Source organism: Bos javanicus, chromosome 27, assembly GCF_032452875.1.
Source record: "Bos javanicus breed banteng chromosome 27, ARS-OSU_banteng_1.0, whole genome shotgun sequence".
In the NCBI taxonomy this organism is placed as follows: Eukaryota; Metazoa; Chordata; class Mammalia; order Artiodactyla; family Bovidae; genus Bos; species Bos javanicus.
Genome location: NC_083894.1, coordinates 941,934 through 966,763, shown reverse-complemented (window position 1 = coordinate 966,763; position 24,830 = coordinate 941,934). Strand labels below are relative to the sequence as shown.

The 24,830-nt window shown below is 49.1% G+C and overlaps 2 protein-coding genes across 2 annotated transcripts in view; one reads left to right on the top strand and one right to left on the bottom strand.

Annotated features, from left to right (window-relative positions):
• Positions 1-18,682, bottom strand: part of DLGAP2 (DLG associated protein 2) — a 647,652-nt gene extending 628,970 nt beyond the window's left edge. Inside the window, exon 1 of the mRNA XM_061404053.1 lies at positions 18,467-18,682. The gene's annotated coding sequence lies outside the window, so the exon portion shown is untranslated. The remainder of the gene's footprint in view (positions 1-18,466) is intronic.
• The window catches only part of ERICH1 (glutamate rich 1), a 47,840-nt gene continuing 40,171 nt past the window's right edge, over positions 17,162-24,830 (top strand). The window contains exon 1 of the mRNA XM_061404060.1: positions 17,162-17,280. Coding sequence (XP_061260044.1) covers positions 17,265-17,280 — 16 coding nt within the window. The 5' untranslated portion in view covers positions 17,162-17,264. The remainder of the gene's footprint in view (positions 17,281-24,830) is intronic.

Sequence of the window (24,830 nt, the reverse complement as noted above, 5' to 3'; positions counted from 1 at the left end):
TGACTGCTTTGCTGGATTCAAGTATCTTACATAAGACATCTTCTGAATGTTATGAGATGAATAACTAATTACTAAAGGAAAGCAGACGGTGAACGAACAGTTGGAGTTGAGGGAAGGAAGCATATACAGGGGTCAGTTCCAAGGAGAAAGGGGTTTCACAGTTAGAAAAGCAGAACAGGTGCACATCGAGAAAGAAAAGTGACGCAAGGAACAGGCTGATAAATTTTCCAGGTGGGTGGTCTGGCATGTGCAAAGGCCCGGTGGCAGGCAACAGAGAGACAGCCACAGGGGATCTGAGCAGCACTTTGGGGCAAATGTTCTGTAAAGGCCCATAATGGAAACCCTCAGAGAGGGGGCATTTTGCAGAAAGCTTTGAGAGCCAGGAAGGAGAAATCTGGATTTGACAAAAAGCAACAGAAAACAGCATGCAGAGAAGTGACATGATAAAAACGGCTTTAGAAAGATTACCCCAGCAGCTGTGTGTAGGATGGCTTCAAGCTGAGAGAGACTGGAGGCGGGGTGGGGTGGGGGGGCTGCTGTGAGAACGTTCTCCTAATTCGAGCACAGTGTGGTGAGGGTGTGGCCAGGCACAGAGCTCCGTGGGGAGAAGAAGGAATTCTGGGCCAGTCCTCAGTTTCCCCATCTGAGAAATGTGAGGCTTCACCAGAGGATATGCCAACTGGAGCCAGTTTTGGTCCAACAGACATCACTTTCCAGTGACCCATGGTGTCTGGGTTGGCTGGATGTGAAGATGGATCCAGGGAGAAGGGAAAAAGTAGATCCCAACCTTCACACCTAAACAGCAAGGCTGGTTTGGCAAGATAACATTCATGCATTTTTTGTCTTAGATTTCTCTTAAGTACATTAAACTACATTATCCTACTTGAAAACAGAGCAAAGGACTCTCCCACACAGGAACTTGGTGGTCTCCAACCTCAGGGGCTGGACCTGCACCCCTGTTGGCTCAGGCCAAGAGCCCAGCTCATCCCTGACGCCCCTGCACCTCATTCCTCAGGTCTGGAAGACTCCCTGACTCTGCCCCTGACTCCTATTCATTCTTCCCAGAACCAGAAGTGCCACGTCTGCCCCTAGCCTCCAGGCCGCCCACATGGGTCAGAGAACCAATACTTGGGCACAGCAGTCCCTCCAGCTGAATTATAATCTTGAGCATCAAGACACTTTTAGTAACATGATTGCTCTATATTTATTTAATATTTACCTCCCTCCACAGATTCTCAACCAGAACTGTCTTTCTGGTTTATTTACTAAAATATACATAATGTGGAGCACAATTTTGGCACATAGAGGATTTACAAGAAAACACATCAAATGAATTATTCATCAGTAATAAACATTAATGTCCTCTTTTGTATGCACCCAAAAGTTATTTTTCAAAGGACTGTATGATTAGCAAGTTTCCAGAAATTCACTCAAAGTTACCCAGATTATTACAAATTACTTGATTTACCAGACAATTAAAGACATGCATCCTATCCTGGTGGGGAGGTGGGCACCCCTCCAGCCTCCTGCTCTGAGTACTGATGATTCCTCCCTGGGGACAGAGGACCTAACTGCTCCCTCTCTAGCCAGGCTCAGCTCCACCTGGAGGTGCAGGCACTCAGGACACACGGGGCGTGGGGAAGCCACGCAGGAGTCTCTGTAGATCTTGGGTCACCACCCTCCTGACTGCACCGACCCAACTTTTCAACCAGGGCCCTGTGCCTTCCTGTAAGGTCCAGTGAAGCCTGTTAGCACAAAGTTCCAGAAGCACCACTCGGCAGAATCTGGAAGATGAGCTGCCAACAGATGCCATGCAGTGATGCCCACACCCCAAGGGTCGCCAGGAGCACAGAGGAGCTGGAAGCATGGGGTGGGGCCCCCTGCAGCAGCCGTGGTGCTGGCTCAGATATATTTATGGGTGCCTCTCGCACCCCCAGGACCACCCCACAGCCCTACAGGACTATGTCCTCCCAGGGGCGTAACACCGCCAGCCCGTCCTCCAGTTCAGGCACACAGTGTCCTCCATGAGGTGTCCACTCGGGGTGGGCCCATGAGTCAGGGTTCCCCAACACTCACTTCCTCACAGCTACACAGATGCCCTCACAGCTCACCTGTGGCAGGCCCTAAAACACAGTGTTCTATGCACAGATTTTTTTTAAAGGCCTCAAGGAAAATAATGATTATTTATGTCATTTTACTATCTTGGATCATCTCAGAAGACACACCTGGTGCGTTGGTAGCCTCTATACACCTACAATACTGGAGCAGGAGAATCAGAATTCAGAGAAGCTTCTGGGCTGGTGGATGGCTCTCCCTCCCAGCACCTTCCCCGTGGCCTCAGCAGGAATGTCTCACTCCCCAAGACTCCATCCTGACTTCCAAGCACCTTGAACGACACCTGGAATCTTGCAGACACTCCAGGCTCTGCTGTCCCAGAAGGAAGCGTAGACCAGGTGGACGCAGGAGTCTTCCTCAAGATCCAACACCCCGATTCCCGATGGAGAAGTCGAATTATCCACAAGTTGTGGCTGCGAAGCCCAGAGGAACACTAAGGAGAAGGGACAGGATTCCAACCTCACCTGATGTCTCTCCTCCTTGGAAGGAGCTCATGTGGAGTTCAGCTTCCAGAGTACGAGGGGGGTCCACCAAGGTGACCACTGTACTGGCTCCCCAGGACAATGGGGTCTGAGGGCTGCCGGCTACTCCCAGCCTGAGCCTCCACCAGGGCCCCTGGTTGCCAGGGCTCCTCAACTCTCCAGGCCCCTGTTCTCCTGTTGGTGGCAGAGAGGTGATAATGCTCAACCCAAATAAGTCAAAGGAATCTCTTCTCTGTAATCAGTGTGTTCTTTCCAGATGGGGGGTTTAAGGGGAAACAGTAAGAGGAGAGTGACTGAGAGTGTGCCCACACTTCTGACAACAGTCCTTGGCAAACAGGATAAGCAGGCATCTACTGAAATGGACAGAGGACCAGCACACCTGAGAGCAAGGCTGCCCTGCACCCGAGAGGTAGGCCTGGTGCAGGGGTGGCCACGTCAGGCTGCAGTGAGGCGACGTGCCATGAGCACCCCACAGGACCCACTGCAGGGGCCCAGACAGGCCGCCACCAGCCCGCCACCTCCCAGCCACCGTCTGCAGCCCTTCATCGGTTCCCAAGAATCCAGGCCCCTCTGTCCTCGTGGGTCCACTGTGCTCAGCACTAAGTCAAGGGACTCAGAGCGTGAAGCCAGCTAGGCAGACAGGAAGCACGGCTCCCAGATGCCCCCTGCTCATCCCCACCCCTGGACCACACGTGGTGGAGGGTGGCCAGCTGAGGGCCCCCCAGCCCCTCATCTGGCCCCGTGCCCACCTGAAGCCCAGGCATGGGGGACACTGCCTTGACTCTCTGTGCATCCTGCACAGCCCACAACAGACAAGGTCCTTCCAAAGATGAGCCAAGTGCAGGGGGCACCCCACCCCATGGCCGGCTCAACGGCAGACTCACGGGGTCTCACCTCTGCTTCTGGCTACACAGCTGGGCAGCAAGAGGGACAGGTCTGTCCATGCTGAGTGCACGAGTGTCATAAGAGAAGACTAAGAAGGGAGCCGTGCCAGTGACGTCCAAGGGGTGTCCACACTCACGTCTTCATCCACCTCCTTCTTCACCTCCTCTAACTCTTCCTCCCCTGCCTCCTCCTCCCCTCCCCCTCCCCATCCTCTGCAGGAGACATGAAAGCCTCTATGCAAACATCAGGTTCCCGAGAGCCCCATGCCACATATATGAAGGAACAACCTTCTCCTGGGCTACCAGAAGGCTACTTCTTAAAAAAAGGAAAAAAGATATTAAACTTGAAAAAATATCAGACGAAGCAGAATTTAACACTTAGTATAAGAATGAAGAAAGGGAAAGGAATCCCAGCAAAAGCCTTATGTTTTTGAACCTTATGATTCATCTTGTTTTAATGTCTTCAGAAGGGCAAAGAGTGAGGAGCAGTAAGGAGCAGGAGGTGCGAGAGAAGAAGGGGAAGAGTGATCCTCCTCATGGCTCATCAGGCCTGGGTCAGAAGCAGCCCAGCACCTGGGACGATCACGCTCCCACGCAACAGGCCGGCACACGAGGAACACACACCCGCTCAGTGACGACTCGTGGCTGGGGACACCAGTCTGCTAGTGGGACACAGGCAGAAACGTCCACCTTTCCCAAGCCCAGCAGTCTGGGCCTGGGGACAGATGTTTTGGAATAGAGCTATTTTTGGCCTGGACATTTTTCAGACACTAAATTTAGCCAGCTTCAATTCTTTTTAAAAATGCTATCCCGTTAAACCTTTGAAATAGGAAATCTACCTTCACTATAAAGTTGAAGCACAGGGTTCTGTGGTCAGCACGCCCAGGAGGAATTGGGCACCTGGGAACAAAACGGGAAGACACACTGACACAAAGCAGAGGATGCCTTGAAAACCCAAGGGTGAAAATGTGTGGTCGTTAGCATTTTTAAAATAACAACCTATTTGATAAGTTTTTTACAAGTGATGTTTTAACTTAGCTTTTTGTTACCATTCATTACCGGTACTCATTCTCAAATACTTATGGACCCCATCATCAATTTCCAGTTTATTTCCCCATCCATTTCTATGCGGGCATGAAAACCTTTGCACATAGAGTATATTAGTCCATTTTTTCACGCTGGAAAGGACGGCGCTCCAGGCTCAGCTCGGAGCTCTATCAGGTGGGCACAGACTCCCGCGAGCTCTGGTCGAACCTGCTGACCCTTTCTCTGCTGCTTGCAAGAGCCTTTCCTGTGCCACACTCACGGCCACACTCACAGCTCTTCTCCGGTACTTGGTGAGGGAGCAGCAAGGTGAGCATCGAGGTCAGTGCCAGTGGGAAGCTCTGGTCTAAAAAGTCGCCCACAGCAATTTCAAGGTTCATGGAATGTTGGTTCCCTCTGAAGGTGGGTATCCCCACTGTTCAGTGCAAAAGAAAAAGAAATGCAAAAAGGCAAAATGGCTGTCTGAGGAGGCCTTACAAATATCTGTGAAAAGAAGATAAGTGAAAAGCAAAGGAGAAGAGGAAAGAAATATCCATTGGAATGCAGAGTTCCAAAGAATAGCAAGGAGAGATAAGAAAGCCTTCCTCAGTGATCAATGCAAAGAAATAGAGGAAAACAATAGAATTGGAAAGACTAGAGATCTCTTAAAGAAAATTGGAGATACCAAGGGAACTTTTCATGCAAAGATGGGCTCAATAAAGGACAGAAATGGTATGGACCTAACAGAAGCAGAAGATATTAAGACGAGGTAGCAAGAATACATAGAAGAACTGTACAAAAAAGATCTTCACGACCCAGATAATCATGATGATGTGATCACTCACCTAGAGTCAGACATCCTGGAATGTGAAGTCAAGTGGGCCTCAGGAAGCATCACTATGAACAAAGCAGGTGGAGATGATGGAATTCCAGTTGAGCTATTTCAAATCCTAAAAGATGATGCTGTGAAAGTGCTACACTCAATATGCCAGCAAATTTGGAAAATTCAGCAGTGGCCACAGGACTGGAAAAGGTCAGTTTTCATTCCAATCCCAAAGAAAGGCAGTGCCAAAGAATGCTCAAACTACCATACAATTGCACTCATTTCACACACTAGTAAAGTAATGCTCAAAATTCTCCAAACCAGGCTTTAGCAATAAGTGAATGGTGAACTTCCAGATGTTCAAGCTGGTTCTAGAAAAGGCAGAGGAATCAGAGATCAAATTGCCAACATCCGCTGGATCACTGAAAAAGCAAGAGAGTTCCAGAAAAACATCTATTTCTGTTTTATTGACTACGCCAAAGCCCTTTGACTGTGTGGATCACAATAAACTGTGGAAAATTCTGAAAGAGATGGGAATACCAGACCACCTGACCTGCCTCTTGAGAAACCTGTAAGTAAGTCAGGAAGCAACACTTAGAACTGGACATGGAACAACAGACTGGTTCCAAATAGAAAAAGGAGTACGTCAAGGCTGTATATTGTCACCCTGCTTATACATTATGAGAAACGCTGGGCTGGAAGAAGCACAAGATGGAATCAAGATTGCTGGGAGAAATATCAATAACGTCAGATATGCAGATGACACCACCCTTATGGCAGACAGTTAAGAGGAACTAAAGAGCCTCTTGATGAAAGTGAAAGAGGAGAGGGAAAAAGTTGGCTTAAAGTTCAACATTCAGAAAACTAAGATCATGGCATCGGGTCCTATCACTTCATGGCAAATAGATGGGGAAAGAGTGGAAACAGTGGCTAACTTTATTTTTTTTACTCCAAAATCACTGCAGATGGTAATTGCAGCCATGAAACTTCTTGGAAGGAAAGTTAGACCAACCTAGACAGCATATTAAAAAGCAGAGACATTACTTTGTCAACAAAGGTCTGTCTAGTCAAGGCTATGGTTTTTCCAGTAGTCATGTATGGATGTGAGAGTTGGACTATAAAGAAAGCTGAGCGCTGAAGAATTGATGCTTTTGAACTGTGGTGTTGGAGAAGACTCTTGAGAGTCCCTTGGACAGCAAGGAGATCCAACCAGTCCATCCTAAAAGAAATCAGTCCTGAATATTCATTGGAAGGACTCATACTGAAGCTGAAACTCCAATACTTTAGCCACCTGATGTAAAGAGCTGACTCACTAGAAAAGACCCTGATGCAGGGAAAGATTGAGGGCAGGAGGAGAAGGGGCCAACAGAGGATGAGGTGGTTAGATGGCATCACAGACTCAATGGACATGAGTTTGGGTAAACCCCGGGAGTTGGTGATGGACAGGGAGGCCTGGTGTGCTGCAGTCCATGGGGTCACAAAGAGTCGGACATGGCTGAGGGACTGAACTGAACTGATCCCCACTGTATTTGAGTGTCCCCATGCATCCAACCAGTCCATTCTGAAGGATATCAGCCCTGGGATTTCTTTGGAAGGAATGATGCTAAAGCTGAAACTCCAGTACTTTGGCCACCTCATGCAAAGAGTTGACTCATTGGAAAAGACTGTGATGCTGGGAGGAATTGGGGGCAGGAGGAGAAGGGGACGACAGAGGATGAGATGGCTGGATGGCATCACGGACTCAAAGGACGTGAGTCTGAGTGAACTCCGGGAGATGGTGATGGACAGGGAGGCCTGGCATGCTGCGATGGATGGGGTCGCAAAGAGTTGGACACGACTGAGCGACTGAAGTGAGCTGAACTGAACTGATGCATCCCTGAAATCTCTAAGTGTGACCTTATTTGGAAAAGAGGTCTTTGCAGATATGTTTAAATTAAGAGCACTGACAGGAGGAGAAAGTCCCGGATTATCTGAGTGGGTCCTAGATCCAATGACAAGTGTCCACTGAAGAGAGGTTTGAGGTGGAAGAAAGGAAGACACCGACAGAGAGGAGATGGGCTGTGGAGACGGGCAGAGGTGGGAATGATGCCGTAGCCTCGGGAACTTCGTCAGGCACCAGAGGCTGGCAGAGGCAGGCAGGACCCTTTCCCGCACCCTCGAGAGGGAGCACAGCCCTGGGATCCTTGATTTGGAGCTTCTCTTGTTTTCTGTTGTTTTAAGCCCTGAGTTTATGGTAACTTGTTACAGCAGCCCTGTTGCATGAGACATAGCCATTAGCCCAATAATTCTGTTTCTAGGAATTTACTAGAGAAAAATTATATAGACCTTCAGAAAACACTAAAAAAGATACTAATCACAGATGACCAGAAATCTGTGTAAGCAACTTAAACATTGAGCAATAGGGGAGTGGCTGAATAACACTGCACACCAGAATATTATATTAATACTTCAATTGAAATCAAATTGTCTAAGGGCTTCCCTGCTGATCCAATAGTTAAGACTCTACCCTGGTTCAATGGTTAAGAATCCACCCTGCAATTCATCCCTGTCAAGGAGACCCGAGTTCGATCTCTAGTCTGGGAAGGTCCCACATGCCTCGGAGCTACAAAGCCAGTGCACCACAGCTCCCAAAGTCTGCATATCTTAGATTCTGCACTCCGCAACAAGAGAAGCCACTGCAGTGAGAAGCCAACACACTGCAACTGGAAAGCAGCCCCTGCTCTCTGCAAGTAGAGGAAGCCCTAGCACAGCAACAAAGACTCAGCACACCCAAAAATAAAATAAACAAATAAAAATTTAAGAAAAATCAAGCTGTCAAAGAATATTTTGAAAATTTGGACAAATTCTCAGAAAAGAATATAAAGTGGAAAAAAAAAAAAGGCTAGTTCCCAATTTTGGTTTAAAAAATGAGATGGGGAAGAAGCAAGACACAAACTGTAATTATTTCTAAGTCATGGAGTTGTGGCCTCCAAGTCATTAATTTGTACAGATCTGTAATTTCTAAATATTTAGCAGAGTAGATGACCATTAAAAAAAACAAAAAAGAAAATGTGTGAAAGCAGCCCGAGCAGCCTGCAATTCACCACCAGCTATGAGAGAACAAAAAATATCACAGGAAAGATGAGTCTCCAAAAGTGGAATAAATATAACAAAGAGAGGATCTGGTAGCCAAGGAAATGCGTTACGAGTCTGACAACAATGTGCTGACCTCAGGTTTTGCCTATTCTTGCTTACTGGGAGAACCCTGAATACTTTCCAAAGCACATCCTAAACCTAGAACAGAGAAAGCTGTGAAGGATGCACCAGGGGCCAGAGGCAGGGCCAGAGAACGGGCTGTGTGCACCGCTCACGCTTCGTAACCGGTGTCATCTCTGGGGACCCTGCTGGACATCCAACAGTGCAGACCTTGGTTTCTCCCAATACGTGAGTAAAAATAGAAGCATGTTGGAGGATAACAAGAGACACTCCATCTCTCGTCTGCACCCACCCGCACCCACCCTGCTAGACTCCAGTGCTTTGCTGGGAAAGGCCAGGTTGGGCCCCACCTTGGGTCACAGGGTAGCATGGATATGTTCCCCGGTCCACCAACACCTCCACCCGCAAAGCTCAGCAGGAGCAGTCCCGGGACACCAGGCCTCGCAGGGCGAGGCAGGGACAGAGCCCGCAGGTGCTGGAGAGGCTACCTCAGCCCACCACAGGGCCCCTCTCTCCCCAGCGTCTTCACCATCGTCTGGGCCGAGAGCAAGTCCAGGTCCTGCCAGCGGGCTCCGCCGTGCTGAAGTGAGCCCCACTTGCTTCTGGCGCTTGAGAAACTGACACTTGAATTCCATCTGATGATGCCAAGGTGGATGACTGATCAAAGGCAGACTAGGTCCAGAGAGTCCAGTGGGTCCTGTTCACTTTATAACAGTTCTGCAACCTTTTACCGCATGGATGCACCAAAATTCCTTTAAGACATTATTAAATTACAGTATTATGTGTCCCATGCAGTTTAAAATTCAGACAAGCCATGTGACAGACACTCCTGGTGATGCCCAGACAGCCATCCTCTCTGATTTCTGAGGATAATCAGCTGTTCCCCAGCTTTTCCCATGGCACCCCCTTGTCTGCATGGCCTCAGGGACACCAGACACGGTCTGAGGAGTGGCTGAAGATGAACCGAAACCCAAACAAGACCTGTCCTTCTTGCTGGAACTCATCAGGGCTGATGGGATAGGAAGCAAAGATTCTGAAGAAGTTCCAGAAAAGAAACGAGGAACATTTCACAGAAACAGTCAGCTGACCTCAAAGCTTTTCCTCTTCTTTCCCACCTCCCTTGAGGTGCACATAGCATGTGACAGAGGCCATGGGACCAGGACCCGCTGCGTGGTCCCCCAACCTCTTCCCGTTCTGGCTGGTGAGGATGATGGAGGCAGAGCCACCAGACAGAGTCTGTCTATGGAAGGACCACCTGGGGACCAAGAATATCTGTCCCGATTCAACACGACCCAGAAGTCAGCTTGTGACACGATACTCCACAAGTGTTTCCGCGGGCCTCTGATACAGCAGAGGGACGCAGACAGTGGACCCCAGCAGAGCGCACATCCTTGACAGACGCTGAGCACACACAAGGGTTGTGCGAAGGCCCCAACACTGACACCAGGCCTCCAAAGCCAACAGCTCAGGGAACAGCTCAGAGGGAGCAGCGAGGCTGAGCAGAGAGAGAGGACTCTGCCACGCAGGCGGCGGGTGGCGCTGAGTGGTGCAGAGGGCTCTGGGACAAGGCCTGCACCCCAAGCAAGGTGCCGATACAACTGGGTGCCCCCCTCTCCACCAACTGCTGGGTCCTTCCAGATGCCCCGCTGTGTCACCTGCACGGCAGCCTCAGGGAAGCAGAGGGACAAGGACGGCCCACGTGCTGTCTGGCCACCTGCATGCTTCACTTAACGGGAGGCGGACACCCTGCTGTGGTTGTTCAGTCACTCAATCGTGTCCGACTCTTTGGGACCCCATGGACTGCAGCACACCAGGCTTCCCTGTCCTTCACCATCTCCCACAGTTTGCTCAAACATTTAAGTTTCACCTTTTTAATGGATGTATATTTTGTTACAATGTGCTACATCATAATGAATTTATCTAATCTCAGGTTATTGCTAGTTTCCAATATTCTACTATAAAACAAATCTGAATTGAACCTCTGTTTAGCTAATTTCCTGTAAATTCATGATTATTTTCTTAGGATATAATCCTAAGTGAATTTCACTTCCAGACATCAAAGTAGAGACTAGTTATATGCAAAAGAAGATTTTTTTTAATTGAATGCCTGCCATGACTTTTAATACAATAACACTAGAGAAACAAGCAAATGGATGAATTGAAGACTAAAAAATACTATTCAGTTGCTTTAAAGAGCTGCAGAACCAACCTTTCACAACTTGGAGCCATACTTTATTGTGTATTGTTTATAACCATAGCTTCCCTGGTAGTTCACCTGGTAAAAAATCCACGTGCAATGCAGGAGAACCTGGTTTGATTCCTGGGTTGGGAAGATCCCCTGGAGAAGGGATAGGCTACCCACTCCAGTATTCTTGCCTGCAGAGTCCCATAGAGAGGAGCCTGGTGGACTACAGTCTGTGGAGTCCCAGCGTCGGAGACGACTGAATGACTCTCACTTCCGTTTTTACTTATAACCATAGTAATAGTCTAGACAGTTATGCAGTAGACACAGGAGTGTTCTACAATGGCCACAGCAGAATCTTGAAGGACAACATTCACCTGTTTATGAAAACTTCTAAAGTATCTATAATACAGATCCTGTACTAAGTTTCTCATAGAATTGGAAAACAGATATTCAGAAATCTCTTTAGAAACTGTTAAAGTATTACAAAGAATGTCAGAAAATGGAAATTATCTGGGTTTGGTGGGAGGGCATGCCTCGTAGCTTATGAGATCTTAGTTCCCCGACCGGGGATTAAATGCGGGTCCTTGGCAGTGCAAAGTCCTAACCACTGTACCACCAGGGAATTCTCTCCCAGAAATTATTTTTAAAAAGCCAAAGATTTCATCAAACAGGCAAATCCACTGCCGTGCTTGTAAGGTTTCGTGTCTCGGTGAGATTCGCAAAACTCAGAGAAGCCCTAGGTAACTGAGGAACCTCTCTCGGGGGTGTGAAGGGGTCAGCCAGCTGTGGATTCTCGTGTCCACCTGAAAGTTCACTGAGTGATGCGATCCACGGGGGGACCTGTGCATTCCCCGCTTCTCCTGGCGGACGTGTCCTGATATCGAGGGTCTGGGGACAAGCAGCTTGAGGTCTGAGACGATAAGCACAAGGAAAACCAGAGCTGGTAAGGGAGTGTTCCCACCCAGCCAGGGCTGTGGTGACGGGAGAGGAGGGCACACCAAGTTGGTCTGGGAAAGGCATGGTGAGAAGAGTGCCCTTTGTCCTCTCACAGGCAGGCGCCGGGCTGGGCTGGCAAGCCATCCTTCTACAAGGACAGGGGTCCCCTCAAGGGGTGTGGGGGCCCCCCATCGCAGACGCACAGGGAAGGCAGCAGGAGGGCTGCTGAAGCAGCTCCCACGCGCCTGGGGGCTGGAGCTCCCCTCCCAGGGGCAGGCGAGTGGGTGGTGGGCCGGGCACACTGGGAGCAGGCAGCACAGAGAGAGAAGCAGCAAGGACGCCTCCGCCTGCAGGAGTCACACCCCAAACCCGGCTGCTACCTGAAAGCACCGTGCACATAAGAAAAGGCCACCCAAGAAATCCGCATCGTCCCTAAGACACACAGCGTGAACTCACTATCAACATTCACGAAACAGACCAGGGGGAGGTCTGGAGCCCAGAATATGGCTCCCGAGCCCACAGTTTCCCATCTGGTCATGGAGGGAATGTGGAAATACAAGGAAAAGGTCACTGCCCCTCTTGTGGGTTGTTGGTGTGTGTTTTCTTTTGGTTTCCTTCAAAGTCTGTTGTAATCGTGAAAAACACTTCTGTGTTGGTATAACTGATGTATATGCTATATCCCTACTCCTGTACACAAAGTCTTCCAAGAGAGCATCTTTTAAGATTCAGCACTCAAGAAAATCTTTTCTTCACTGAAAAACGAGTCTGCAGTGCCCACTCAATAAGGGAATGGAGTGAGGGTTGTGTCTTCTGCTTTTGTCAAGTTGGCTTCCAGGATGCCAGAGCTGAAGCTCCAATACTTTGATCACCTGATGGGAAAAGCTGACTCATTAGAAAAGACCCTGATGCTGGGAAAGATTGAGGGCAGGAGGAGAAAGGGGTGACAGAGGATGAGATGGTTGGATGGCATCACCAACTCAATGGGCAAACTCCAGGAGACAGTGAAGGACAGGGGAGCCTGGCATGCTGCAGTCCATGGGGTTGCAAAGAGTTAAACACAACTTAGCAACTGAACAACATCCCAGAAACTCAGAGTCAGAGGATTGTGTTAACCCCTGTGGTTACCATACTTATTGGTTCTGACTATTTCTATTTTATTTCATTTCTTCAACCTCATCCTTTCATTGGTGAGTCAAAAAACTTTTTGAAAAGAGGTGGCAAAACAGATATATAAGAAAGTAAAAGAAGACTAGAAACAGTAATATCTAAGTTTTATGGGAAACTGGAGAGTGGCTTGATTACATTCAATGCAGGATGGCTCAACCTGGGCCCCAATCTTACTTTTTCATGATCAAAATAGTGGACATGTATTGGGCATTTACTATGCACACTTTTTCAATTGCCTCACACTCATCAATTCATTTAATCCTCCTGACAACACTACCACATTAATACTGTATCCCTCATGTAGATGAGGGATGAAAATATAATGAGGGCAAATAAGCTGCCAGTGCCATTCAGCCACCCGGGGTTCTGACTCCAGAACCCTCATTCCTAACTGCTGCTGCTGCTGCTGCTGCTGCTAAGTCGCTTCAGTCGTGTCCGACTCTGTGTGATCCCATAGACGGCAGCCCACCAGGCTCCTCTGTCCCTGGGATTCTCCAGACAAGAATACTGGAGTGGGTTGCCATTTCCTTCTCCAATGCATGAAAGTGAAAAGTGAAAGTGAAGTCGCTCAGTCGTGTCCGACCCTCAGCAACCCCATGGACTACACCTTTCCAGGCTCCTCCATCCATGGATTTTCCAGGCAAGAGTACTGGAGTGGGGTGCCATTGCCTTTTCCGTCCTAACTGCTACCTACAACCAATATAAAAAGCTGTTGGTCGGCATTGTACAAAACTGGTAGGATAAGTTTCCGTTTTGCTCAAGAGGATAATTTTATGTTTCCTGGCTTAAAATGTGTACTCTATGGGCCCCAGGAGATCATTTCAGTACTTTTTTCATTTGTGCAGAGTATGGCCCATGTTTTAAAAAGATAATGGCACTTAGATTTACAAGTACCACTGGGCTTCCCTGGTGACTCAGACAGTAAAGAATCTGCCTGCAATGAGGGAGACCAGGATTCGATCCCTGGGTTGGGAAGATCCCCCTGAGAAGGGAACGGCAACCCACTCCAGTATTCTTATCTGGAGAATTCCATGGACAGAGGAGACTGGTGAGCTACAGTCCATGGGGTCGCAAAGAGTCGGACAGGACTGAGCAACTAACACATACATATGTACATAGATTTACAAAGGTTTAGATTTTATCCCTGGTGGCTCAGTGGTTAAAGTGTCTGCCTGCAATGTGGGAGACCTGGGTGTGATCCCCAGGTCAGGAAGATCCCCTGGAGAAGAAAATGGTAACCCACTCCAGTATTCTTGCCTGGGAAATCCCATGGATGGAGCAGCCTGATGGGCTACAGTCCACGGGGTCACAGAGAGTCAGACACGACTGAGCGACTTCACTTTCCTTCTTATTTACATAGATTTACTTTTTAACCAATGTTGATATGATTTTATGCATGGGTATAAGATTTTATGCAGGGCTGGTTGCAAACATTTATTCCTTTTTAGCAAAAATTACTTATATTGTTTTTTTTTTCTGGGTATACACACAAAAAGGGATACCAGAGAATGGTGTCAGTGGGTGAAGGACAAGATGAGAGCATTGAAGAGAAAACTGGAAGGGAAAGTAAAACCTCTACATCCCATTGGGTGGTTGGGACAGAAACCCACTTCAAAAGGGGATTTCTTGGTTGACAAAACTGAAAATGAAGCAGTAACGATGGTTTCAGGCCCTCCCTGACTCTGAACAATAGTGACGTCATAGGACAAAGTGCATCCATCCACCGTGGCCTGGCCGTCCAGGGCACTGGGCACTGACTTCCCTTCCAGCAGGCTACTCCTGCCCCCACCCCCTCACCCCAGGCTGCGTGGTGTTGGACCTACATCCTTTCAGATTTACCTCCCGAAGCTTTCCTCTCAAACTGTTCTCAGCTGAGAAGAAATGCCATCCTCTTCCCAGGGATCGTCTGCCTCAGAGAGGGGTGGAGGCCTGACTTCCTTATCAACTAGGAGCCTGCTCCAACCAAGCAGAGGGCGGGCCCCACAGCCTAACCATAAAAGCGGTGAGGCCGGCTCTGAGGAAGTCAGTGCGCAGTTATCCCAGAGAACAGGAGACACGGACCACAGACAGAGACTGAACTCAGCCTGGCAAGTCAAACTCCTCAGAGACTCAGCAAGAAAGACAAATGTTCAGGAACTAGGGTCCTGGAAAAGCTCCTGGGGATGATTCCAGAGGGGTGTGTACGCTGAAGAGTAACCCCAGCTGCCGCTCCTGTGGGAATGCGGGAACCACTGGAAGCAGGAGGTACTGATGGCAGGGGACCCTCCAGGCCCCAGGGCTGCTGCCTGACCGGCTCTTCACGGCAGGTGTGGCCAGTGCACAGGCGCCTACAGAAAGGAAGGGCTGGCCTCAGCCATGGATGCCCATTGTCTTTGCTCAGGAGATTAGCACCAACACCAAACTGTAGTTTGTAGTTAAGTCCTGGGCGCTGTGAAGGGGAAGGCACTCCCAGCCGCAGATGCAGGATGTAGGGGGCTCTGCACCCCCAGCCCTTCCCAGCAACACCAAAGCGCATGTGATTATTAGCTCCCAGAAAACGAGAGTTATCTGCCATGAATAAACAGGACACTATCGGGCTCAGTCTTCATGACACGCATGCCCAGAAGACCACAACACCTACTGCTAAAAGCTGGTGATCTGCTGGGAATATGGTTACAAGATAAAAGTAACTTGTATGTAAAGCTGTGGTTGATCAGAATGATTTTTAACTGCGCAGAACGCTTTGCCCACTAACTTCCTGCTGGGTGGCCTGTAATTCTCTTATAACAAACATGCTGCCAGTGCTTTAAATATGACTCCCATCTGGACAAAATGATGAATCACTGTTACTTTTATTGTATCTACTGAATGACCGTGGCGTATCCGTTCCAAGGGTCAATAAATAATACATTTAATTAATTTCCTTTTAAAATCTATGATCAAAGTGTGTATCACTCAGCTCCTTAAGGAACTGAGAAATCATGAAGTTTTTCCTCAAATATAAAAGAATGCCAGCACTTCTTCAACTTCATCATGTAGTGACATGATGGAAGACACTGTTAAACACACGGATAGCAAGTCCTCTCACAGTCTTTTCAACATTGGAATTTAGTTTCAGAACTGGTTGGATTCTGGGTATCTGGAATCCAATGTGACTCAAGTTTTGCAGTGTTTTTTCACTTTTAGTGTTTAATGTGAAATTTCCACCAATTTCAAAAATGAAATAGGCAAAAATGAGAGAAGTATTAGACTGCCATAGGGAGACACATTCTGTCACTGGGGAGAAATGATGCAAAAGCATCTGAATTCTTTAAAAATAAGATACATTGCTATTAATTCATCTACAACACAAGAAACCTAAGGCACTAACACGCTGGTGAATAAATGCATGTTTATTTCTGTCTCTAGCAGCATCACTTTGTATAAAGTTGACTAGAATACGTATTTCAGAAAACACCTTTGTGCTGCTAGTTACTTCATCACCGTGGGTTATTTACACAGAATTCACTTTGCTGTTTAACTTGAAATGTAATATGCAGATACAACATGATTGGTCGCTAGGGCAAATCATCCAGGGCTTATTTCTTAACCAAGAGCGGGGGAGACTGGGGATGGAAAGCACAAGAGGACAGGAGAGGCAGGCGCACACAGAGCAGGCCCCCACTGGTGGAACACTGACCGCAGCCCAGCGGGACCTGGAAGTGGTGGGGGAAGGGGCCTCCGGCTCCAGGACAGCACTGTTGCTTCTCACCGTCTTCATCCACTGGGGCCGGAACTCTCCCAGCCCAGATGTGCCGGAGCAGAAAGTGTCCCCCACAGCCCGCTGGTCCTGCTGCCAGATGCGGGGCATAAAATATTCTAATTTGTTCCGTTCCAAGCAATGAGAAAGTCACACCATCTAAAAGGAAATGGTACACACACTCTACAATTACTATCAGAGCCAAATCTGTGAGTCACCCAGCCGCCTGCACAAGACAATTTGGCTACTGGAAAATCCTGATTAATGACATTTTTTTTAAACACCAGAGTAACAACTTGACCTGCCAAAAATTACCATTTTTTCATCATTTTACCATTTTTTGCCTTGGTTACCTATTATCTTTTGCAGAGAATATAAAGGAAGTTAAAATGAAAACGATGTTGCACCTTAACTCAAACCCAAACGCTCCTTCCAAGGTGTGGGGGGAGGGGAGAGGGCTCTGTGGTGTCAGCTTCCAGGCAGAGAAAGGGTCCTTTTGGACGAGGCTGGGGTCCCTCAGGCCACGCTGAGACGCCGGGGAATTTTCTAATAACTAATAAAAACCGATTTACATCTTCAAATAAGAATCTTCCTTAAGTCATAATCACTAGGCCCGCGAGTTCCAATCAGACACAGTGGCCAACAGGACGCGCGAGTTGGTAGCCGTGGGCACAGGCCCAAGGCCCCCCGGGGGCTGAGGCCCCTCGGGAGAGTCCTAGTCAGAAATCCTCTTCGGATGCCAGAAACAGCAGGTGCGCTTTACATTTCCGGCTCCAAAACCACCCACAGCTCATGCTGGCAGAATTAATCACAGGAAAGACTCGCTGCCGATCGCTTTATTTTTGATCGATACGAACCAGACGCACGGACAAGTCCCGAGTTCCGAATCCCGAGCCCGGCCGAGTTGCCATCCACCCGGGAAACGACACGCAAGAGACCCGACCACGTTCTCGAGAAGCGCGAGCGCCGGAGAAGCGACTCCTGAGTTTCCGACGCAGGTCGCCCCCCCGAGCTCATTCTCACCGCCCTCCCACTGCACACCCGCGGGGCCGGGGGCTCTGCTCCCCGCCGCGCCCTGGCCACCCCCGACTCTCCGCCCAGCCCCCGCCGGGTCCCGTCCACTCTGCTCCGCGTCTCTCGGCGCCGCACGCTGGAGAGGGGGGCCGGGCGCCTGGCACCCAGCTGGCCCTCCAGGTGGCCCCCGTGCCCGCCGCCCCCACCCCTCGCCGCCCAGGCTGTAATAATGACATCTTCCTTATTTCTCCTGCTACCGTTAGCGAGCGAGCCCAGAACGGCAACAGCCGCTGCCGGGGGAGGCTTGGTTACAGAATCCAGCGCCGGGTAGCGCCTCGCTTAGCAACCGCCCCGAAAAAGCCCCCGCGCTCCGCTCCCACTTGGAGAGCCGGCGGCCACCCTCCCAGCGCGCTCCACCAGCGCCCTGGCCGCCACGGGCGCCGCACCCCGGCTCGAGCGACCCCTCCGGCCTCCCTGCTGCGCGACCCCCGCGACCCCCGCGCGCAGCCCGGGCTCCCGGCGCCTTCCTCGCCTTCCCAGGGGCGGTCGGCGTCCACCGCCTGCGCCCGGCGGGGGAGGGGGCGCCGTTTGCTGCCTGCCGCCCCCAACCCTCGCGGTGCCCAGCCGGAGCCCGGCGTGCAGCTTCCTCCCGGGTCTCCGCGGGTCCCCCAGGTTGCCTGGCCGAGCTGAGAATGTCAGCCCTCAGCGAAGCCCCGCTCTGCGCCCGTTCCCGCACACCCGGCAGCCCAGGGTGAGGGGACCCAGCGCACAGGCTGCCTCGGGCTCTTCGTCTCCCACCCGGCCGCCCTCTCGGGGTCCCAGCTGTCCGTCCCCCCGGGCCGCCCTCGCCCCCCTCCCCAACCCCCGACGGCTCTCGCGCCCCGAGCCCCGTCCCAGCGCGGTTCCGGCCCCGGCGGCTCGCACCTTCCTCAGCGCAGACATCCTCGGGCACTCCAGTTCAGCAGATGCGGGGCGACATGGCCCGTCCGCCCGTCAGTCCGCCAGTCCCCAGGTCTCCGCCGCTACCGCCGCTCCGACCCGCTGGAGCCCGGCGCACGGTCGCTCCTCACGGCCGGCGCCTGCGCACTGGGCGCCCGGGGAGGCACAGGCGCACGGGGGGGCGGCCGGCGCGCGGCAGCATCTGGAGAGGGGCCGGGCCCGCGCCTGGGGGAGTGCCAGGCTTCCGCGCCGCGACCCCTGCCTGCGCCTGCCGCCCTGCTGCCCGGCGCGCTTGGCGCACACGGCCGGGGAGCGCGCGCACCGCCCGGCCCGCCAACTGTTGCGCGGGGAGCGGCGGGTCACGCGGGGACGGCGGGGGACCTGAGGCTCCCGAGAGGTCTCCAGGGGCAGCGGCCTCCCGGCTGCGCGCGGAGCAGGTGCTCCGGGCGCTGGAAATTCAGCGAGCGGGTCCGACGGGCATCCCGACACCCGGCACAGCGCGGCCGGTTCGGGAGAGGGAGGAATGGCACGCGGGAGCATGGTGCGAGGGATTCGTGGACGGGGTGAAGTCTCCACACCCAGGATGCTCGTGCGGCGCAGAGGACGCGGAGACGTGTGTATCCTACATGCTGGCCCGAGTGTCGCTGGGCTGCCCCTCTTGCTATCGCGGGCACCTAAACCGGCCCCCACCTTTCCACTTGCGCCCTTCCCCGGAGAGGAACGTACCGCCTGTCTTAGCGGGAAGGAAGGGCCCCCATGGCGTCCCCAGGCCCAGGAGCAGCGTCTCTCTGTTGGTAAACCTGGGGGAGGGGGGTCTGGCCGCCTTCGCGCGTCCGCTCCCAGCAATGCACAGACCGTACCAGCCCAGGGATGAGGAAGAAGAATGGTTCAGTGGAAACCGGGCTCTCACAACCTGCAGCGAACTGGAAAATTTAGCCATGTTGTCCGTATTTGGATAGCCAGGGGGAAGGAAAGTTACCACGGCCTAGCGTGAAGCCGCAGCACGCGTAACCGGAGACCACCTGGCTTCCTTCCCGCTTATGGCAGCGTGTTACCTGACCTTGGGCAAGTCCCAGAGCCCAGGTTTTCATAAGCCTGCAAAAACGAAGCTTACCACTTCTCTAACTGGGCTGTTGTGAAGTTTAAATGAGATTAAACAAACAAACAAACACGTGAAAGCTGCTAAAATGAGAGAAAACACCAAGAAGAAAGTTTATAGGAAAATGGACAGGAATTAGAATAGGAATCAGGAATCCCTTCCCCCTGGAGAAGGGATTGGCAACCCACTCCATTATTCTTGCTTGGAGAATTCCATGGACAGAGGAACCTGGAGAACTACAGTCCATAGGGTTGCAAAGAGTCAGACACGACTGAGCGACAAACACAAACAGAATAGGAATAGAGAATCAGGGGACCAAAATTATTTGGGATGAGACTAACCAATCTTCTGAAATTTTCAAGGTCTAAAGAAAATAAGAGCACTGTCTCCATAATATTTCTTCATATATTTGATCACTCCCCTTAATCAACTCCAGCTTATTTTCAGAGCAGAGCTCCAAATGCTGAGGGAGTAGATACAAGATGAACTAAGAAAACCTCCCCACGGTCACATTTCTCGTTAGTTTTTATCTTCCAACTTCTCTCCTCTGTCAAAACCAATGAATTGTATGTTTCAAACCACAACCACAAATCTAAATTCTAGATCAATTTTTTACTTTAAAATATACTTTCCCTTTAGTTCCCCCCTCTCCATATTTGTCCTCATCCTTTTATCTTTTTTAAGTGAATTAATTTTATATTGGAGTATAGTTGATTCACAATGTTGTTTCAAGTGTACAGCAAAGTGATTTAGTTATACATATACATGTATTTATTCTTTTTCATATAGGTTATCACAGAATATTGAACTCCCTCTCTATACAGTAGGTCCTTCATCCTTTCATCTTTAAAAAATTCGTTTATTCATTCATGCAAGAGCAAAAACAAAAATAAGAAAAGTGTGCTGAGTGCCCAACATATCCATCCATATGTGAGCACAACAGAGAAGCCTTCTCTGGCCCCTGGAACTTCCAATCACTTTTTAAAAATAACACATAACATACAATCACAAATTATAATTACTTTTCTAAAGGAAAGTAGAGGGTGCTATTCAATGTTTAAATGGCAACCACGCAGCTCTAAGATGAGAGAAGAACCTTTTGAGGAAATCTTCGTTAAGACTTTATCTTCCTCTGGGTTCTCCCACAAGCAGGTCATGGGATCTGGCTTTGGGTGCAGGTAGTTCATTTGGGAGGGTGATGCAGGAAATGAGAAAGGAAGCAGGAAGAGTGAGACAAGGAGCAAAGGAATGTTAATAGGATGTGTTATCAATCTGGCCACCTCTGTGGAGAGTGGGATCTCAATCTGGCTGGGGATCCCCAAAGGCACCACATGGAACGCCCCTCAGAACTGCCTGCCTTCAGTTGAGGCTGGACATTTTTCCATCTGATTTCCATTTGCCAATAATTGCGGATTGCTCCCCCCACCCCAGGTTCCTTGACTGAGTAAGTCTCACAGCTTCAGAGAAAGACCTGTAGTATTTAAAGGTGAGTGCAAGGGTCTCTGCAGAAGAACCAGCATGCAGTCAGAAAGCCACTTCTACCAGAGCCCTGGAGAAGGAATGGGATTCAGGTAAGAAGAAAGCAGGGCAGGGAAATGCTTTCAGATAGGAGGAAGAGCAGGTGTGATGACCTAGGGGAAGAACAGTCAGAAGGAGCAAGACAGAAAATAAGAGTGCATCTGGAGAACAAGTCAGTTCAGTTAAGTTCAGTCGCTCAGTCGTGTCCGACTCTTTGCAACCCCATGAATCACAGCATGCCAGGCCTCCCTGTCCATCACCAACTCCCGGAGTTCACTCAGACTCACGTCCATCGAGTCAGTGATGCCATCCAGCCATCTCATCCTCTGTCGTCCCCTTCTCCTCCTGCCCCCAATCCCTCCCAGCATCAGGGTCTTTTCCAGTGAGTCAACTCTTCACATGAGGTGGCCAAAGTACTGGAGTTTCAGCTTTAGCATCCTTCCTTCCAAAGAAATCCCAGGGCTGATCTCCTTCAGAATGGACTGGTTGGATCTCCCTGCAGTCCAAGGGAGTGTCAAGAGTCTCCTCCAACACCACAGTTAAAAGCATCAATTCTTCGGCTCTCAGCCTTCTTCACAGTCCAACTCTCACATCCATACATGACCACAGGAAAAACCATAGCCTTGACTAGACAGACCTTTGTTGGCAAAGTAATGTCTCTGCTTTTGAATATGCTATCTAGGTTGGTCATAACTTTCCTTCCAAGGAGTAAGCGTCTTTTAATTTCATGGCTGCAGTCACCATCTGCAGTGATTTTGGAGCCCAAAAAATAAAGTCTGACACTGTTTCCACTGTTTCCCCATCTATTTCCCATGAAGTAATGGGACAGGATGCCATGATCTTCGTTTTCTGAACGTTGAGCTTTAAGCCAACTTTTTCACTCTCCACTTTCACTTTCATCAAGAGGCTTTTTAGTCCCTCTTCACTTTCTGCCATAAGGGTGGTGTCATCTGCATATCTGACGTTATTGATATTTCTCCTGGCAATCTTGAGTTTCTTCCAGTCCAGCATTTCTCATGATGTACTCTGCATAGAAGTTAAATAAGCATGGTGACAATATACAGCCTTGACGTACTCCTTTTCCTATTTGGAACCAGTCTGTTGTTCCATGTCCAGTTCTAACTGTTGCTTCCCGACCTGCATACAGATTTCTCAAGAGGCAGGTCAGGTGGTCTGGTATTCCCATCTCTTGAAGAATTTTCCACAGTTTCTTGTGATCCACACAGTCAAAGGCTTTGGCATAGTCAATAAAGCAGAAATATATGTTTTTCTGGAACTCTCTTGCTTTTTCCACGATCCAGCGGATGTTGGCAATTTGATCTCTGGTTCCTCTGCCTTTTCTAAAACCAGCTTGAACATCTGGAAGTTCACGGTTCATGTATTGCTGAAGCCTGGCTTGGAGAATTTTGAGCATTACTTTACTAGCATGTGAGATAAGTGCAATTGTGCAGTAGTTTGAGCATTCTTTGGCATTGCCTTTCTTTGGGATTGGAATGAAAACTGACCTTTTCCAGTCTTGTGGGCACTGCTGAGTTTTCCAAATTTGGTGGCATATTGAGTGCAGCACTTTCACAGCATCATCTTTCAGGATTTGAAATAGCTCAGCTGGAATTCCATCAAGTCAGGGATGTTCAAAGGACACTTTAAGGACTCTAAGTTGTATCTTATATACAGTGAAATTTGATGTAGGATTTTTAGCAGGGAAATAAGATGTTCTGCATAGAGAATCATGTCATCTGTGGACAAAGTAGTATTTCTCTCTTATCAATTTATATACCTTTTCTTTCCTTTTCATGTCTTACTGCATTACCTAGGATCTCCAGTACAATGTTGAAAGGGGGTGAAAAGGATATCCTTGCTTTGTCCCTGATGGTGGCAGGGTGGCATCTAGTTTTTCACCATTAAGTATGATGTTGTTGTTGTTTTTCAGTTGCTGAGTCATCTCTGAGTCTTTGTGAACCCATGGACTACAGCATGCCAGGCTCCTGTGTCGTCCACTGTCTCTCAGAGTTTGTTCAGATTCATGCCCGCTGAGTTGGTGATGCTCTCTAACCATCTCATCCTCTGCTGCCCTCTTCTCCTTTTGCTGTCAATCTTTCCCAGCATCAGTGTCTTTTCCAATGATTGGTCTCTTCACATCAGGTGACCAAAGTCTTACAGCTTCAACTCCAACATCAGTCCTTCCAATGAATATTCAGGGTTGATACTCTTTAGGATTGTCTGGTCTGATTTCCTTGCAGTCCAATGGACTCTCAAGAGTCTTCTCCAGTACCATACCAATATGATGTTAGCTATAGGTTTTCTGCAGTTGTTGTTTATCAGTTTGAAGAAGTTCCCTTCTCTTCTTAGTTTGGTGACAGTTTTATCATGAATTTTGGATTTTTACTGGATTTTGTCAAATGCTTTTTCTGCATCTATTAATATGATCACGTGATTTTTCTTTAGTTTGTCAATGTGATGGATTACATCCACTGACTTTTGAAGCGCAATGAGATTTTTTAAAGGGTAGTTTGGCTGCTGTGAGGAGAAGAGATGGAGGTGGGGTGGGAGTGAGGAAACAAAAGTGGGATTGTGGAGATCAGTTTAAAAATGCCTGGATAAACCGTAGTAAAAGATGATGAAGACATGAACCAGGCAATGTAAGTAATAAATGATGTAGGAAGGACACACTTGCTGTGATTTTTTCAGTGGGTCATGGGGGAGAGACGAGGAGAGGACGCCAATGAATCCCAGGTCTCTGCAGCTGGGTGGGTGGAGCTTCTGGGAGACCACCGAATAGTATGTGGACACTGCCAAGTGTGGGCTAGCTCCGGAATGTGAGGTTCTATGACTTCAGCAAGAGCAGTTACAGTGGCGGGGGATGGAGACACAGCTGGGCAGCAGAGTCAACTGAAGGTGAAAAAGTGGAGACTGACTTTGTGGTCAACTCTTTCGAGACGTCTGGGTGTAAAAGAGATGAAAGGAACAGGGCTGCAGGAAAAGAGATGGTTTCTGGGAAGATCTTGTTGTATGGTTAGAAAGACCAGAGCTGCTTGACACTGCTGGGAAGCTGAGGTAGAGAACAAGGTCATGATGTGAACTAATCAAGGACAGCATTTGGACATTCCCTCTCTCATACACCATCTATTGTTAAATAGACTTCATTTTTTTAGAGTAGTTTTAGGTTCACAGGAAGATGGAGGGGAAGGTACAGAGATTTCCTATATGCCCTCTTCTGCTACATGTGCACATTCTCCCCTCCTAAAAACATCCCCACTACATGGTCCATTTATTACAACTAATGAACCTATGTTGACACGTCACTATCACCCAGTCCTAGTTTACACTGGGCTTCATTCTTGGGGTTGTATATTCTGTGGGTTTAGACAAATGAATAGTAATGTTTCCACCATTATAATATCAGACAGAGTAGTCTCACTGCCCTAAAAGTCCTCTCTGTGCCTTCCCTCCCAACCCAATCCCTTGCAACCACTGATCCTTCTACTCTCTCCATAGTTTAATTTTTTCCAAAACATCATAGAGTTACAATCATATACAATCTGTAGCCTTCTCAGGTTGGCTTCTTTCACTTAGTAATATGCATTTAAGTTTCTTCCATGTCTTTTCACATCTTTTGATAGCTCATTTCTTTCTAGCCGAATAATATACCATTGTCTGGATACACCTCAGTTTATTTATCCATTCACCTGCTGAAGGACACCTCGGTTGCTTCCAAGTTATGGCAATTATAGA